General features: G+C 38.9%; 1 protein-coding gene across 1 annotated transcript in view; it reads left to right on the forward strand.

Annotated features, from left to right (window-relative positions):
- ACACA (acetyl-CoA carboxylase alpha) overlaps nt 1-17,688 on the forward strand; it is a 1,007,059-nt gene that overhangs the window by 442,822 nt on the left and 546,549 nt on the right. Inside the window, exon 31 of the mRNA XM_053706820.1 lies at nt 14,399-14,498. Within this exon, the coding sequence (XP_053562795.1) occupies nt 14,399-14,498 (100 nt within the window). The remainder of the gene's footprint in view (nt 1-14,398; nt 14,499-17,688) is intronic.

The following is a 17,688-nucleotide window of genomic DNA, read 5'->3' on the forward strand; positions in this document are numbered from 1 at the left end:
CACGAGTCTTGCCCACTCAGGAGGCCCCTAGTACATCTAGCGCGCCAATACTCCTTACTATGCAACAATTAACGGCTGTAATGGATAATTCTGTCAAAAACATTTTAGCCAAAATGAACCCTTGTCAGCGTAAGCGTGGCTGCTCTGTTTTAGTTACTGAAGAGCATGACGACGCTGATATTAATATCTCTGAAGGGCCCCTAACCCAATCTGAAGGGGCCAGGGAGGTTTTGTCTGAGGGAGAAATTACTGATTCAGGGAACATTTCTCATCAGGCTGAACCTGATGTGATTACATTTAAATTTAAGTTGGAGCATCTCCGCATTTTGCTTAAGGAGGTATTATCCACTCTGGATGATTGTGAAAAGTTGGTCATTCCAGAGAAACTATGTAAAATGGACAAGTTCCTAGAGGTGCCGGGGCTCCCAGAAGCTTTTCCTATACCCAAGCGGGTGGCGGACATTGTTAATAAAGAATGGGAAAGGCCCGGTATTCCTTTCGTCCCTCCCCCCATATTTAAAAAATTGTTTCCTATGGTCGACCCCAGAAAGGACTTATGGCAGTCAGTCCCCAAGGTCGAGGGAGCGGTTTCTACTTTAAACAAACGCACCACTATACCCATAGAGGATAGTTGTGCTTTCAAAGATCCTATGGATAAAAAATTAGAAGGTTTGCTTAAAAAGATGTTTGTTCAGCAGGGTTACCTTCTACAACCCATTTCATGCATTGTCCCTGTCACTACAGCCGCATATTTCTGGTTTGATGAACTGATAAAGGCGCTCGATAGTGATTCTCCTCCTTATGAGGAGATTATGGACAGAATCAATGCTCTCAAATTGGCTAATTCTTTCACTCTAGACGCCACTTTGCAATTGGCTAGGTTAGCGGCTAAGAATTCTGGGTTTGCTATTGTGGCGCGCAGAGCGCTTTGGTTGAAATCTTGGTCGGCTGATGCGTCTTCCAAGAACAAGCTACTAAACATTCCTTTCAAGGGGAAAACGCTGTTTGGCCCTGACTTGAAAGAGATTATCTCTGATATCACTGGGGGTAAGGGCCACGCCCTTCCTCAGGATCGGCCTTTCAAGGCAAAAAATAGACCTAATTTTCGTCCCTTTCGTAAAAGCGGACCAGCCCAAAGTGCTACGTCCTCTAAGCAAGAGGGTAATACTTCTCAAGCCAAGCCAGCTTGGAGACCAATGCAAGGCTGGAACAAGGGAAAGCAGGCCAAGAAACCTGCCACTGCTACCAAGACAGCATGAAATATTGGCCCCCGATCCGGGACCGGATCTGGTGGGGGGCAGACTCTCTCTCTTCGCTCAGGCTTGGGCAAGAGATGTTCTGGATCCTTGGGCGCTAGAAATAGTCTCCCAGGGTTATCTTCTGGAATTCAAGGGACTTCCCCCAAGGGGGAGGTTCCACAGGTCTCAGTTGTCTTCAGACCACATAAAAAGACAGGCGTTCTTACATTGTGTAGAAGACCTGTTAAAAATGGGAGTGATTCATCCTGTTCCATTAAGAGAACAAGGGATGGGGTTCTACTCCAATCTGTTCGTAGTTCCCAAAAAAGAGGGAACGTTCAGACCAATCTTAGATCTCAAGATCTTAAACAAATTTCTCAAGGTTCCATCGTTCAAGATGGAAACCATTCGAACTATCCTTCCTTCCATCCAGGAAGGTCAATTCATGACCACGGTGGATTTAAAGGATGCGTATCTACATATTCCTATCCACAAGGAACATCATCGGTTCCTAAGGTTTGCATTCCTGGACAAACATTACCAGTTTGTGGCGCTTCCTTTCGGATTAGCCACTGCTCCAAGGATTTTCACAAAGGTACTAGGGTCCCTTCTAGCGGTGCTAAGACCAAGGGGCATTGCAGTAGTACCTTACCTGGACGACATTCTGATTCAAGCGTCGTCCCTCCCTCAAGCAAAGGCTCACACGGACATCGTCCTGGCCTTTCTCAGATCTCACGGCTGGAAAGTGAACGTGGAAAAGAGTTCTCTATCCCCGTCAACAAGGGTTCCCTTCTTGGGAACAATTATAGACTCCTCAGAAATGAGGATTTTTCTAACAGAGGCCAGAAAAACAAAACTTCTGGACTCTTGTCGGATACTTCATTCCGTTCCTCTTCCTTCCGTAGCTCAGTGCATGGAAGTGATCGGGTTGATGGTAGCGGCAATGGACATAGTTCCTTTTGCGCGCATTCATCTAAGACCATTACAACTGTGCATGCTCAGTCAGTGGAATGGGGACTATACAGACTTGTCTCCAAAGATACAAGTAAATCAGAGGACCAGAGACTCACTCCGTTGGTGGCTGTCCCTGGACAACCTGTCACAAGGGATGACATTCCGCAGACCAGAGTGGGTCATTGTCACGACCGACGCCAGTCTGATGGGCTGGGGCGCGGTCTGGGGATCCCTGAAAGCTCAGGGTCTTTGGTCTCGGGAAGAATCTCTTCTACCGATAAATATTCTGGAACTGAGAGCGATATTCAATGCTCTCAAGGCTTGGCCTCAGCTAGCGAGGACCAAGTTCATACGGTTTCAATCAGACAACATGACGACTGTTGCGTACATCAACCATCAGGGGGGAACAAGGAGTTCCCTAGCGATGGAAGAAGTGACCAAGATTATTCTATGGGCGGAGTCTCACTCCTGCCACCTGTCTGCTATCCACATCCCAGGAGTGGAAAATTGGGAAGCGGATTTTCTGAGTCGTCAGACATTGCATCCGGGGGAGTGGGAACTCCATCCGGAAATCTTTGCCCAAGTCACTCAGCTGTGGGGCATTCCAGACATGGATCTAATGGCCTCTCGTCAGAACTTCAAAGTTCCCTGCTACGGGTCCAGATCCAGGGATCCCAAGGCGGCTCTAGTGGATGCACTAGTAGCACCTTGGACCTTCAAACTAGCTTATGTGTTCCCGCCGTTTCCTCTCATCCCCAGGCTGGTAGCCAGGATCAATCAGGAGAGGGCGTCGGTGATCTTGATAGCTCCTGCGTGGCCACGCAGGACTTGGTATGCAGATCTGGTGAATATGTCATCGGCTCCACCTTGGAAGCTACCTTTGAGACGAGACCTTCTTGTTCAGGGTCCGTTCGAACATCCGAATCTGGTTTCACTCCAGCTGACTGCTTGGAGATTGAACGCTTGATTTTATCGAAGCGAGGATTCTCAGATTCTGTTATCGATACTCTTGTTCAGGCCAGAAAGCCTGTAACTCGAAAGATTTACCACAAGATTTGGAAAAAATATATCTGTTGGTGTGAATCTAAGGGATTCCCTTGGGACAAGGTTAAGATTCCTAGGATTCTATCCTTCCTTCAAGAAGGATTGGAAAAAGGATTATCTGCAAGTTCCCTGAAGGGACAGATTTCCGCCTTGTCGGTGTTACTTCACAAAAAACTGGCAACTGTGCCAGATGTTCAAGCCTTTGTTCAGGCTCTGGTTAGAATCAAGCCTGTTTACAAACCTTTGACTCCTCCTTGGAGTCTCAATTTAGTTCTTTCAGTTCTTCAGGGGGTTCCGTTTGAACCCTTGCATTCCGTTGATATTAAATTATTATCTTGGAAAGTTTTGTTTTTGGTTGCAATTTCTTCTGCTAGAAGAGTTTCAGAATTATCTGCTCTGCAGTGTTCTCCTCCTTATCTGGTGTTCCATGCAGATAAGGTGGTTTTGCGTACTAAACCTGGTTTTCTTCCGAAAGTTGTTTCTAACAAAAACATTAACCAGGAGATTATCGTACCTTCTCTGTGTCCGAAACCAGTTTCAAAGAAGGAACGTTTGTTGCACAATTTGGATGTTGTTCGCGCTCTAAAATTCTATTTAGATGCTACAAAGGATTTTAGACAAACATCTTCCTTGTTTGTTGTTTATTCCGGTAAAAGGAGAGGTCAAAAAGCAACTTCTACCTCTCTCTCTTTTTGGATTAAGAGCATCATCAGATTGGCTTACGAGACTGCCGGACGGCAGCCTCCCGAAAGAATCACAGCTCATTCCACGAGGGCTGTGGCTTCCACATGGGCCTTCAAGAACGAGGCTTCTGTTGATCAGATATGTAGGGCAGCGACTTGGTCTTCACTGCACACTTTTACCAAATTTTACAAGTTTGATACTTTTGCTTCTTCTGAGGCTATTTTTGGGAGAAAGGTTTTGCAAGCCGTGGTGCCTTCCATTTAGGTGACCTGATTTGCTCCCTCCCTTCATCCGTGTCCTAAAGCTTTGGTATTGGTTCCCACAAGTAAGGATGACGCCGTGGACCGGACACACCTATGTTGGAGAAAACAGAATTTATGTTTACCTGATAAATTACTTTCTCCAACGGTGTGTCCGGTCCACGGCCCGCCCTGGTTTTCTTAATCAGGTCTGGTAATTTATTTTCTTTAACTACAGTCACCACGGTACCATATGGTTTCTCCTATGCAAATATTCCTCCTTAACGTCGGTCGAATGACTGGGGTAGGCGGAGCCTAGGAGGGATCATGTGACCAGCTTTGCTGGGCTCTTTGCCATTTCCTGTTGGGGAAGAGAATATCCCACAAGTAAGGATGACGCCGTGGACCGGACACACCGTTGGAGAAAGTAATTTATCAGGTAAACATAAATTCTGTTTTTATGGAATCGCGCCTTGATGTCTTTTTCAGGCTACATAAGAATAGACAGATTTATCTGTTGAATATTTGTATCTGGGAAGTGCAAGGGTCAGAAGGCATTGGTGACTTCCTTATTTTTAGTTGAGGAGTGTCTTCCGCTTGACATAGGAGACACAAGTCTCCTCAGAGGTTTACGGCTCAGTTTGAGAGCAGTGACGTAATCTTGGGTCTCTGGCATGAGATCTCTATGGATCTGATTGTTGGACGGCTACTTGGTCCTTACTTTCTTTTTCCTTTTTGCTTCTGTTGAAGCAGCCTTCGGGAGACTGGGCTTTTGCAGGCTGTGGTGCCCTCAGATGGGGGCCGCCTCTCATTTTGCCTCTCGTTGGCATACAGTGTCCTCTGTAGGTTGGGTATAATTTCCCACAAGTAATGAATGCAGCTGTGAACTCTCCCTGTATTAAGAAGGAAAACATAAATTATGCTTACCAGATCATTTCCTTTCCTTCTGTACAGGGAGAGTCCACAGCTCCCGCCCGTGTTCTCTGATGGGCGTCCCTAAATTTTATCTTGTTTCTTCTGGCACCTTTTTCACCCTGATATTTCTCCTACTGTTCCTTGTTCCCTCGGCAGAATGACTGGGGGATGAGGGAAGTGGGGGAGGTATTTAAGCCTTTGGCTGGGGGCTGGGGTGTCTTTGCCTCCTCCTGGTGGCCAGGATCAGTATTTCCCACAAGTAAGGAATGCAGCTGTGGACTCTCCCTGTACAGAAGGAAAGGAAATTATCTGGTAAGCATAATTTATGTTATATATATATATATATATATATATATATATATATATATATATATATACACAGTATGTGTGTGTCTTTAGTACCAAATATTGTACAGACCCCTTTACATTTGCTCTAGAGACAATTTTCCTCTCCCAGGACAAACACTGCAGTGTTGCCTGTGTCTCTCCCAATCAAAGTAATTTTTATTCGCAGTCTCTGCTAATGACCACACTCAGGTGAGAATAGTTTGGAGGTTTCATTAAACTCCTGGCCTAGATTCCTAAACTGCTGTGCTGCATAGGAAATGTGGAGTGGAGCACTGGCCTAATCTGCTCTTAAATGTTCCATGCCAGGAACCCACATACTACTAGCTATTACCAGCTAGCTATTTGCAATAGTTTCTATGAATTAACACAAATTTAAACTTTCTCCTGGAGAATACAATACTGGGTATCCACTCTGCAGCACCAATGGAGATATATATATATATATATATATATATATATATATATATATATATATATACATGTAAGTGTGTGTTTACATAGATAGATAGATAGATAGATAGATAGATAGATAGATAGATAGATAAAACATTAATGTCCAAATTTATTGTTATCCAAAGCTTATAGCTTTAGCTTTTGGAGCAAAACTATCTTATTTTGTATTTGCCAAGACTTTTTGATCTTTTTAACATTTTTGAATAAGTTAAGAAAATGATTGAAACTTAAAAGGTTTTGCACATATCAATAAATCCATAAAAATATGTACCTTAAAAAGATGACTAACTATACTACTAGGCAAGAACTTTATACTGCCCTTGTTCAAAAAAGAAACGTCACCCTTCATTTTCCTGGCGGTGAAATGTTTGCTTTAACTAATTTATCACCCAACTAAACGACAAAGCAGAGCTGAGGTTTGCAATTGACTGACATATTCTGCTTTTTCTATTGCTCTGTATTCCATATCACTCCCCCAGTTCTGTTTGCATTTTGTAAATCTGAAGTGTTTGCTTTTCCCGTGAGCAAAATTATCTTCGAGAACACGGTATGCATTTCAACCAGATGGCAGGGGACTCAGTGAATATATTAACTATTGATAATCAGAAAAGGAGTGGAATATATCTGATGGGCTTTGTGGGAGTTTCAATGTCTCCAGCGGGTGTCTGCGGCTATTAATAGTAATCATCCCTATCGTTTTTAGACAGATTGTACGCGTCTTGTAAGTTCTTCCGCCAGGCACTTTATGCCCTTAGGAATAAAAAAGGGTGAAAACAAACATTTTCCAGCTATGAGTTTTTCAAGAACTTCATCTTAAAGTCTTTCAAACGAGTGTCCCTAATGTTCTTCTCTATCTTTTTTTTTTCCGTCTACATTACTAACCACATGCATTTTGGGACTAGGAAATGGTATCTCTTTAGGGAGCAAGGAATACAAGAATCTTTTTGCACAGTGAGGAATGAAATGTCAGGAAGAATTAACCATAACCATAGAGTACGCCCCAGCAGGGACTGTCTTCTCCTGATTCAATGAGTGTGGCATCTGTCTCTCCATGTGTGTGGATGCACGACCCCTGGGAGGAGGGGTGATTACACAGCACTCATGGCTCACGTTGTACGTTTTTTTTCTTCTCTCAGTTGCCTAATAAGAGATGATTAGAACTTTTTTTTTTAACTAGAAGCTTGGTAGTGCTTTTTTAAAGTGACTTTAACTAAACACTAAATAAATACTTGGTATACCGGCGTATTGAAAACAAATATTAGCCTGAGAATAATATGCTAATTTATTTTATTTTTTAATTATATTAGTTGTTTAAATACTGATGAAATAAATGTAAGGGTTTACTGTCCATAATGTAATTGGTACCACCATATTGTAACCCAGATTTACATTATCAGATCTATTCCGCTGAGGCTAATTTGAGATGGCTATAAATGTGCAAGCAATGGTTGTGTGTAATATAGCAGGATTAAAGGGACATGAAACCCTTTTTTTTTTTCTTTCGGGATTCAGATAGAGAATACAATTTAAAAAAAGTTTCCAATTTACTTCTATTATCAAATTTGCTTCATTCTCATGTGATTCTTTGTTGAAGAGATATCTAGATAGGTAGCATGCACATCAGTGGCGTATTTAGGTTTTGTGCTGCCCTAGGCACTCAAAATTCTGCTGCCCCCACCCACCCCCAAGGTTTTAAGCCTTTTTTTGACCTGTGAAATTTTTGTCTTCCATGGAATTTCCAAAGTAAATGTTCAAAAGGACTAGCACAACACTTGCATACACACACACACACACACACACACACATATCTATCTATTGCTGCAATCTATATATAAACCCCAAACACAGATTTTTTGATACAATGCTTCCCCAAACAGAATATACAAAATGCTGAAGCCAACAGGACTAAAGGCAATAGCTAGCTAAATAAATAAAAGGTTCAGAGTTACCTCTAAAAAGTAAGCTGCATGGGCAGTCTGCTATTATACCCCCAATAGAATATAAACTCCTTGGGCAAAATTTGTCATTTACCTACCTGCATAATACTTCTGAAATAACTGTAAGCTTTTTACAAATATAGCCACAAAAAAAGTGCTGCCCCCTCTCCAATCTGCTGCCCTAGGCAAGTGCCTTGTTTGCCTAGGCCAAAAATGCCCCTGGTGCACAAGTCTGGAACACTGCATGGCTGGAAATAATGCTGCCATTTAGTGCTCTTGCTAATGTATAACATTTTTGCAAATCTGTTGCCATGTAGTGCTGCAGGCACGTGCACACTCCTGAACTTACCTTCCTTCCTGCACACCTATTATTTCCATTAAACAGGTCGTTAAAAAAAAAATTGTAAGTGGAAGTGGACTTCAGAATTCATCAGAGCTTTTAAGAAGTCAAATGAATTGGTCCAGAGTTCAAGAATTCTTTTTTACTATGATTTGCACAAGCCTCTGTCCATAGCCTGTGATGCATCACCCTACAGGCTTGGAGTGGTTTTGTCACACACTAAGGGCCAGATTACAAGTGCTCCCGGTCGAGCATTAACTGCGCTAGAAGTAAGAGTTTTGCACACGCCGGGTTGCGTTCGTATTATCTTGCGTGCTAACTCAAAATGCGCAAAGAACTGAACTTGGATTATAGCGTGCACGTTCATGTATTCCCCCATAGAAGTCAATGGAAAAAAATAAGTGGAAAAAAAACCTTAACACCCTACTCGCGCGCAAACCAATCACATATTCTCATGTCCGCTAACTTGGCATAAAAATATGAATATTTCACATTACGGAATATGTTCTATTTATTCATAAATACTTCTATACATAAATCTGATGGTATTTTGGTACTACAGGTGGCCCTCGTTTTACAACGGTTCAATTTACACCGTTTCAGAATAACAACCTTTTTCTCCAGTCATGTGACTGCTATTGAAAAGCATTGAGAAGCAGTGCATTTATTAAAATAGCCAGTAGGTGGAGCTGTCCGCTTGTGTTGCAGCAAAGCCAAGCAAGCTGAAATTAATCAGTTTAACCAGACCTGAGCTATCGATCAGATTTCAAAGGAACAAGATCTTCCTGTCTATAAATCAGTCCAGATTGGAATGCATAGAAAGAACTGCTTTCAGAAAAATGCAAGTGAAGTCTGTGTTGTGTGATTAGGTTTATAATGCTGTTTAGCAAATGTTTTTGTTCATTTAACTTAGTTTAATTATATATTCTGTGTTGTGTGATTATTTAATTAGGTTTATAATGCTGTTTAGCATTTAAAGTCTCCATTTCAAAGCTTTAAAAATAATGTATTAGGTGTTACTTATGACAATTTTGAGAGGGGCCTGAAACCTAACTCCCTCACTTCCCTTTGACTTACATTATAAACTGGGTTTCAATTTACAACGGTTTCGATTTACAACCATTCCTTCTGGAACCTAACCCCAGCGTAAACTGAGGGCTACCTGTATATACATCGGTGAAGATATATACAGAGACATATAGGGATATCTATTTATTAATACATATAACATATTCCCATATGTGCAAAACATTGGAATGTGAAATATTTACAGCAAATACAATATATCAATTTATTAAAAATGAATATTGCATAAATATGCTTTTTAAATGTTTTCATACTACTAAACTGCAAAGGGCTCCATTGTACTTCTATATATGTGTACATATGTGTGTATATATATATATATATATATATATATATATATATCTGTAAATACATATATACACATATAAAAACATATATACACATATAAATACATCTGTACACATATAAATACATATATAAATACATATATACATATATAAATACATATATACACATATAAATACATATATACACATATAAATACATCTGTACACATATATAGACAATAGTTCAAGCAAATATAGGAGTGCTCGGTATGTTCAAATGTCTCTTCGAAAACTGTGTGGAAGAGATCCGTAAACAGTGTTAGAGTCCCAATAAATGTGTTAAGGGACACAAAGTCAAAAACTGTTATTTAAGGATAGTCCTTACTCAACCCCGTATACCTCCACTTCTGCCTCTATGCCGGTGTAGTCCGGTAGTCATAAGATGTTACTACAGCTCTTACCTCTTCCGGGCGAAGTCAGTACCTTGGATTCACTGCGGACTTCTAATCCTAGTGGGCGATGAGGCCCCTCCGGGACAGGTCTGTCTGTGCTTCCTCTGCGGTGAATAGTCAGCTGTGCGTGTAGCATGTAGCATCTCCTAGTCCGTGCTTCCTGGTGCGTCACCAGTCAGTAGTGAGGCTATTGGTAGGAGGGAGGGGGGAGAGGCTCCTTGGCAACAAACTTGGTTCTAGACAACGGAGAATCAACCTGCAGTAAGCGGACAAAAGTGGTATACCCAACCATGTAATGACAATATAAATGAGCAAAGACGTCACGCTGGAAACTGCTGAAGTTAAACAGATCTGATGTTTATTGAGGAAAGTCCTGCATTACAAATATATATCAAGGCACAGTCATGAATGAACGCCTGACGCGTTTCGCGCATGCGTACATGCACTTCTTCGGAGGCTAATTAGAATCAAGATGTGCAAGCTTATATGTGGAAGAGGAACCAATCAAAAGTAATGTGACATTGTAACAAAGCAACAAATGTCAATTAATGTTAGATAGAGACCCTGCATACGGTTAACATAACGAAATAACATGAATAAAATATAATAAAAATGTTAGTAATAACTGAATCATATAAATGTGAATTGCAAAAAGGGTACTAACAAAAGAATAAAAATGTTTTGAGTTTTACCACTCATCATTCAACAATACTAACAAACGATACAGAATACAAAATGTAAAAATACAAAAAAATAAACAGTTAATAAAAAATTAAGGTAAAATGTCAAAAAAATCTCATATAACCATATCAATTATCACTAAATAATCGAGAAAGGGGTAAAAAATGAATCAAAAACTAAAAATTTATAAATATGATATTGTTGCTCAGAAAAATCATATTCAGTGACAAATGTGAAAACAGGCTGCTCTCCTATAGCATTCAGTATAATACTAAAGAAAGAATAGGGTGTGAATGCTTAAAGGGAGATACGCTAGTTATAATCAATGTCATTAAGTATACAGAATTGAACTGAATGTCACTGAATATAATAAATAATGGAATGCCCAGGGAATTAGAGCTAGTCTTGCATTAAGGAAGAGGAGAAACGAGAGTTTTAAGTGTTATATATAATATGAATTCCTGTACTACTATTTTACTAGATGTAGTAAACATAAAGATAAATATATAAACAGCTACTGGTGAATGTGAAGAAGGTGGTATAATGGTCGTATATTATTACTAAAAATAGAGATCAACATCTAGTCGTCTATTGATACCACTAGGGTATCTAGTATCTAGTTTAATAATTGGGAGCATACCAGTACCAAATCAAATAAAGACCACATTCTCAACACACTAATGCATATGTTTTTTCACGTCTTTCATTACCAGGTAATGAGAGAAAAACAAACCATAAAGTAAATTTGAGGCCACCTATCTTTTTCAACGAGCAAGTCGCATCAAATTAGATTGCTTCAGAATCAGACAAAGATATTGTGTTGGCAGAGTTCATGGGTTTTGTATAGAATTTTTGGCCCTCAATGACTGGCAAATTTAAAACCTTATCAGTCTAAAGCTTGTGAACTTGTGTGGATGCCTCTTTTGGGGAGATTGAGTAGTTGTTCCGAAAAACACTGCAGAAACAAGCCCTACAATTTCTACATGAAGGCCAGACAGTCATGCGCTGCATGACGCAGGAAGCTAGGGGACATGTGTAGTGGACTACAATAGATGCAGACATATGTTTCAGCATGCATAGGCTGTACTCAGGCTCAAATGGACATGCCAAGAGGTATTGTGCAGCCATGTACATGGTCCTTAAAACCATGGAAGTGCATCCATATTCATTTTGCAGGTCCTATTGATGGAGAAATGTTTCTCATCATTGTAGATGCACACTCCAAATGACCTGAAGTATTTCCAATGAGACTTACTACAACAGAACCAACAATTTATGTGTTAGAAACAGTTTTTGCTGTCTTTGGTCTTCCTAAAGCCTTAGTTTCAGGAAACGGGTCACAACTGGTATCTTCAAAGTTTAAAGCCTTTTCTTACACACCTTGGCAACAAACATCAATGTTCTGCTCCTTACCACCCTGTAACCAATGGACAGGCTAGGCGTTTTTTGTTCAGACACTCAAAGGATATTTTAAGAGCACACAGGCTGCAGGTGAAAATCCTTTGCAACATCTTATGAATTTTCTTCAGCAGTATAGTAACACACCCCATCCTGCTACGGTGCAGACACCAGTATGTCTAATGTTGGTCAGATTGCTCCAGGCTAAACTTGATCTCCTGAAACCTAAAGGACAGGAGCAAGTTTGCAAACCAAAGGAAAACAGAGAATGTGGTGTAAATACGAGATACTGTATGGCTATGTCTTTATCAGGGAAATGTCCGTTGGACAGCTGATATAATTGCAAAACTTTTAGTGCCCAAAATGTACAAAGTGTTAAATGCAAGTGAATTCTCACAATATCAGCTTAGGCCATGGTTCTCAAAGACCAAGGAGATACCCTCAAAAGTAGTAGTCGATTCTGAGAGATAAGGTTCTGTGTTTGGCACGATGATGATGATGATGCTGACAAAAGGCATATCAGAAGTCTCAGGGTTGGATCCTGTCCCACCTGGAAACAGAGACTTCTAGATACGGGAAGAATATTTAAGGAGGCACGAATATTACCATTTAAAAAAAAAACAAAAAAAAAAACAACTTCTGTTGCCTCCTGTTTTAAAACCGGAGGGTGGATAGTATAACTCCAACAGCAACTCTGAATAACAAAATTGTTTAATTATTAACTACATTGAGAAATGTTATGTTATTGTATATTTATTTTTATTTGTCTTTATTGAGAAGGAAGGGATATATAGTGTCTTACACTGCAAGTGGGCTGTGTAGATGTAGGAAATAAGCCTAGCAGGCAGCATGCTGGGAATATGAACTGTGGCCTGTGTAACTGTAGAGTTTAACTGTAAAAAGGTAAATCACATCAGGAACAGTTATGTACTGACAGTTACAGAGAGTCTATTTCCTTTTTGAAGCCGCTGTAGTTCTTCAGTTAAGTATATAATATTATATATAGTTATATCTATCTTTATATATGGACATATTACACTGTTCCTGTTGTACCATTCATATGAAGGACCCAGTGTTGTAAAGGAACATATCAGCAGCATGTAAAGAATTTTAGAAAAGATTAACACCTTGTTTTAAGCATTTTTTCCCCCAGTAACGATATTTCACCAACCTCTTGCCTTAGTTTAAAGAGCTAATGTAATTTTGTTAACAAGACCTGTATTTTGTTTCTTTTAAACTTTGCTGAAGCCATTTGGGGATATATATGTAGCAGAATTAGGCTTGTGAAGCCAGTCATGTACACTTTCAGTTTATAGAATTGGAAAAGTCTTAATTTCCAGGATTAACTATCAGGAAAAGGGGGCAAAATAAATAAAGAATGTAAATAGAAAAAATGCTTTACTATGTACAATTAAATATTTAATCTTATGATCTTAAAGTGTCTACTGCTTCTTTAAAGGGATAGTCTAGTCAAAATTAAACTTTCATAATTCAGATAGAGCATTCAATTTTAAGCAATTTTCTAATTTACTTCTATTATCAATTTTTCTTCATTCTCTTGTTATTTTTATTTGACTGTAAGCTTAGGAGCCGGGCCATTTTTGGTTCAGCCCCTGGGTAGTGCTTGCTGATTGGTGGCTACATTTAGACACCAAATAAAAATTGCTACCTATGTGCTCCTATGCTTACATTCTTGCTTTTTCAAATAAAGATGCCAAGAGAATGAAGAAAAATTGATAATAGGAGTAAATTAGAAAGTTGATTAAAATTGCATGCTCTATCTGAATTATGAAAGTTTCATTTTGACAAGATTATTCCTTTAAAAGTCTGGAGGTAAAATAAATACAAATTTAAAGTGTATTGCATATGTTACTGTACATTGTTAAACATTTTATATTCAGTGTTCTCCGCAGAAAAGTTTGCCAGCTGGCATTATGAAGTAGCCGGTGAGGGCAGTGCAATACTTTGCATTATTGTAACATTTTCTGTTATTTATAAATGTTACTTAAAGGGATATGAAACCCACAATTATTCTTTTGTGCGATTTTAAACAACTTCCTAATTGACTTCTATTATCATTTTGTCTTTGTTTCTTTTGGTATCTTTTGTTGAAAAGCAGGGACGTATGATTAGAAACCAGCCCAATTCTGGAGCAGTATATGGCAGCAGTTTTGCAAGAATATTATCCATAATATTTAGAGATAGAAAAGGGGGCAAACAAATAACGATCATTTATTGCAGAGTTTTATTACACATAATTAAAAATGTTGTATCACAATCTCAAAGTTTTGCACTTAATTGTGTTGCATTACGATTTACACACTTTGTAAAAATAATTCCAAGTATTATCTTTACTCATAAAGGCTATTTGATGACATCATGAGCTGCTTCTCAGATTCTCCACCTCAAAGTCCTATCTTTCCTGAAGCTGGTCACCCGTTGTATGATGAAGATGATAATAAGGTAAAATGCGAGCAAGACGGCATTGAATAATGCAAATAAAAACAAACAAATCGTAGCCAAAACCTTGTTATAACTGAAATCTTTTTATAACATTAGGTTCTGAGGAATGGCATATTTAAACTGGCAGTAACATTTAAATTAAACATGCAGTTTTAAACAACTTTCTAGTTTACTTCTATGATCAAATTTGCTTTGCTCACTTGGTATTCTTTGTTGGAAAGTAAACTTATGTTGACTCATAGGGGCACAGAAGCGTGCATGTGTATTAAGCTTCCTATGGCGGCAGTGTTTTCAACAATATTTTGGGTAATGTTTTAACCTGCCTAGGTTTACTCTTAACCCCTTTGTGCTGGCATCAAAGTGTAAACTTTCTTCCGATGTAAACATAATTAGTAAAATTAAATCGCGAGATTGTCAATACGATCACGAAATTTCAAAGCCCAGATTGGGTCATGGGGACTGCCTATGCCGCTAGACACGCCCCACAGGCCAATCTTTGCCTTCATCAAAGGAGGAAGCTGCAGGACGCCATATATGGTAGTATGTGCCATGCCGTCCTAATGGCGTTAAAGCCCAGCACTGTTAGGGCAGGAAGGCGTTATGCTTTAAGCACTTTTGAACACCAGGTAATAACATTTATGACCTGCTATTGTTTATTACAAATATGGAAGGGGTATAGAAAAGAACTTAACCAAAATCACCACAACTTGAGTACTACTACTACTTGAATACACCTTCTGTATCCAGCATACATTATAATACTGCATGCACAATAAATATTAACCATTTATTTGCAATGCAGAGCTAAAATGCAAGTGGAGTGGATGGCACTACCGTAATGTTACTGCTCCATTAAAGGGACAGTATACACCAGTTTTCATATAACTGCATGTAATAGACAATACTGTAAAGATGAATATGCACAGATACTGATCTAAAAATCCAGTATAAAACCTTTTAAAAACTTACTTAGAAGCTCCAGGTTTAGCACTATTGATGAGGTTAGCTGGAACACCCAGTAAAAGGGGCTGGGGGCAGACACTCTCTCCCCCTCCCCTTCTCTGCATATGAAAAGACAGATTTGACCAACAGGAACCAGCAGTAGTCTGTAAACGCATGTATACATCTGACACTTTGGGGCTTGGTTAGGAGTCTGAAAACCCCACAATGTTATTAAAAAAAATAAGCAGAATTATACATTGTAGCAAACACACTCCCAGATGGGCTATATAAATGGATCATCTACAAAACATTTATGCAAAGAAAAATCTAGTGTACAATGTCCCTTTAGGCTTCCAATTTTTCCCTGCAGTGATGAGGTTAAACATGGGTAGAGTCTTGCTCAAGAGACACAAGTGTTGCAGCTTGCAAGCAAGAAACTGATGGTCATTGGCAGCTAAATTTGACTCCTGCTTCTGATTGGCTAACTGCCTGTTTCCTGCTTGGTAGGACTTACCTTTAATCCCCTTTGCTAAGGTTTAAACACACAGTATCCTAGAAACAGTACTGGAGAAATGACATGCACTAATAGCAATGATGTCTCCTTAACATTGTAAACTTTTACATTGGATATAGACTATTTTAGTGTAATATTCTTTTAGGTAAAATTTAAATAGGCCATGAAACTATTATATGTAAAAATGGATTTGTTTGTTGTTTCCTTTTGTATTCTAGGGACAAAGGAGCTCTAAATTGTATAACAATTATAGGATCTTAATGTTAGTGTATAATAAATGGTGAAATAAACAATCCTACCATAGTTTTCTATTTTTCCTGATTCATCTCTTTTCAGCTTTGATTGTGAATTATTTTCAAGTGCCAAATACATTTATAGATTTCTATCTCTGGAGCTGCACTCAAGTTACATTTTCAATAAAGATACATTTGCTTCAGCACCACTGTATAAAATGCAGTTTCTTTATTGGGGTATGATCGCCACAACTATACACCAATATGTCAGGCTACATATCTGTATGTAGCCCAAAATGTTGCTAAATTGCTGTGGAGATGATACCCCAGCAAAGATCCTTACTGCATTTTATACAGTAGTGCTGGTACAATTTGTTTTTTTATTGGCATTCTATTAATGTGGGATAAGCAGACACCTCTTTTTAATATGCACACTGTTTGTATTGTGTAAATTTGGTGCTGTCATTTAATTAATTTTGATCTTTATATAAAGGGATATGAAACCCAATATTCTTCATTCATGGTTCAGTTAGAGCAGTAAATTTTAATCAATTTTCTAATTTACTCCTATTATAATTTTTTCTTCATTCTTTTAATATCTTTATTTGAAAAGTAGGAAAGTAAGCTTAGGTGCTGGCCCATTTTTGGTTCAGCACCGGGGTAGCGCTTGCTGATTGGTGGCTAAAGGTTTCCACTAATCAGTAAGCACTACCCAGGCTGTTTTTTCAAATAGATACCAAGAGAACAAAGAAAAAAATGATAATAGGAGTAAATTAGATAGTTGCTTAAAATCACATGCTCCATCTGAATCATTAAAGTAAAAATTTGTTTCATATTCCTGTAAATTTTGTCATAGAGCTAATAATGTAAAAAAAAACAACAAAAAAAACAGAATAAATTGAACTGAATGTACACCGTAGTTTAGAGAATTTTTTGATAATTTAGTTACATTACGAACACACTCTGTTTCACTACCCAATTTTGGAAACTGTGACTGTATCAGCTAAATAAAATCTGTGTTAGCAGAAATTAGATTAAAAATATAATAATTCAAATAAATATTTTCTCCAACATAGGTGTGTCCGGTCCACGGCGTCATCCTTACTTGTGGGATATTCTCTTCCCCAACAGGAAATGGCAAAGAGCCCAGCAAAGCTGGTCACATGATCCCTCCTAGGCTCCGCCTACCCCAGTCATTCTCTTTGCCGTTGTACAGGCAACATCTCCACAGAGATGGCTTAGAGTTTTTTAGTGTTTAACTGTAGTTTTTATTATTCAATCAAGAGTTTGTTATTTTAAAATAGTGCTGGTATGTACTATTTACTCTGAAACAGAAAAGAGATGAAGATTTCTGTTTGTATGAGGAAAATGATTTTAGCAACCGTTACTAAAATCCATGGCTGTTCCACACAGGACTGTTGAGAGGAATTAACTTCAGTTGGGGGAACAGTGAGCAGTCTTTTGCTGCTTGAGGTATGACACATTCTAACAAGACGATGTA

Source organism: Bombina bombina, chromosome 3 (assembly GCF_027579735.1).
Source record: "Bombina bombina isolate aBomBom1 chromosome 3, aBomBom1.pri, whole genome shotgun sequence".
Taxonomy (NCBI): domain Eukaryota; kingdom Metazoa; phylum Chordata; class Amphibia; order Anura; family Bombinatoridae; genus Bombina; species Bombina bombina.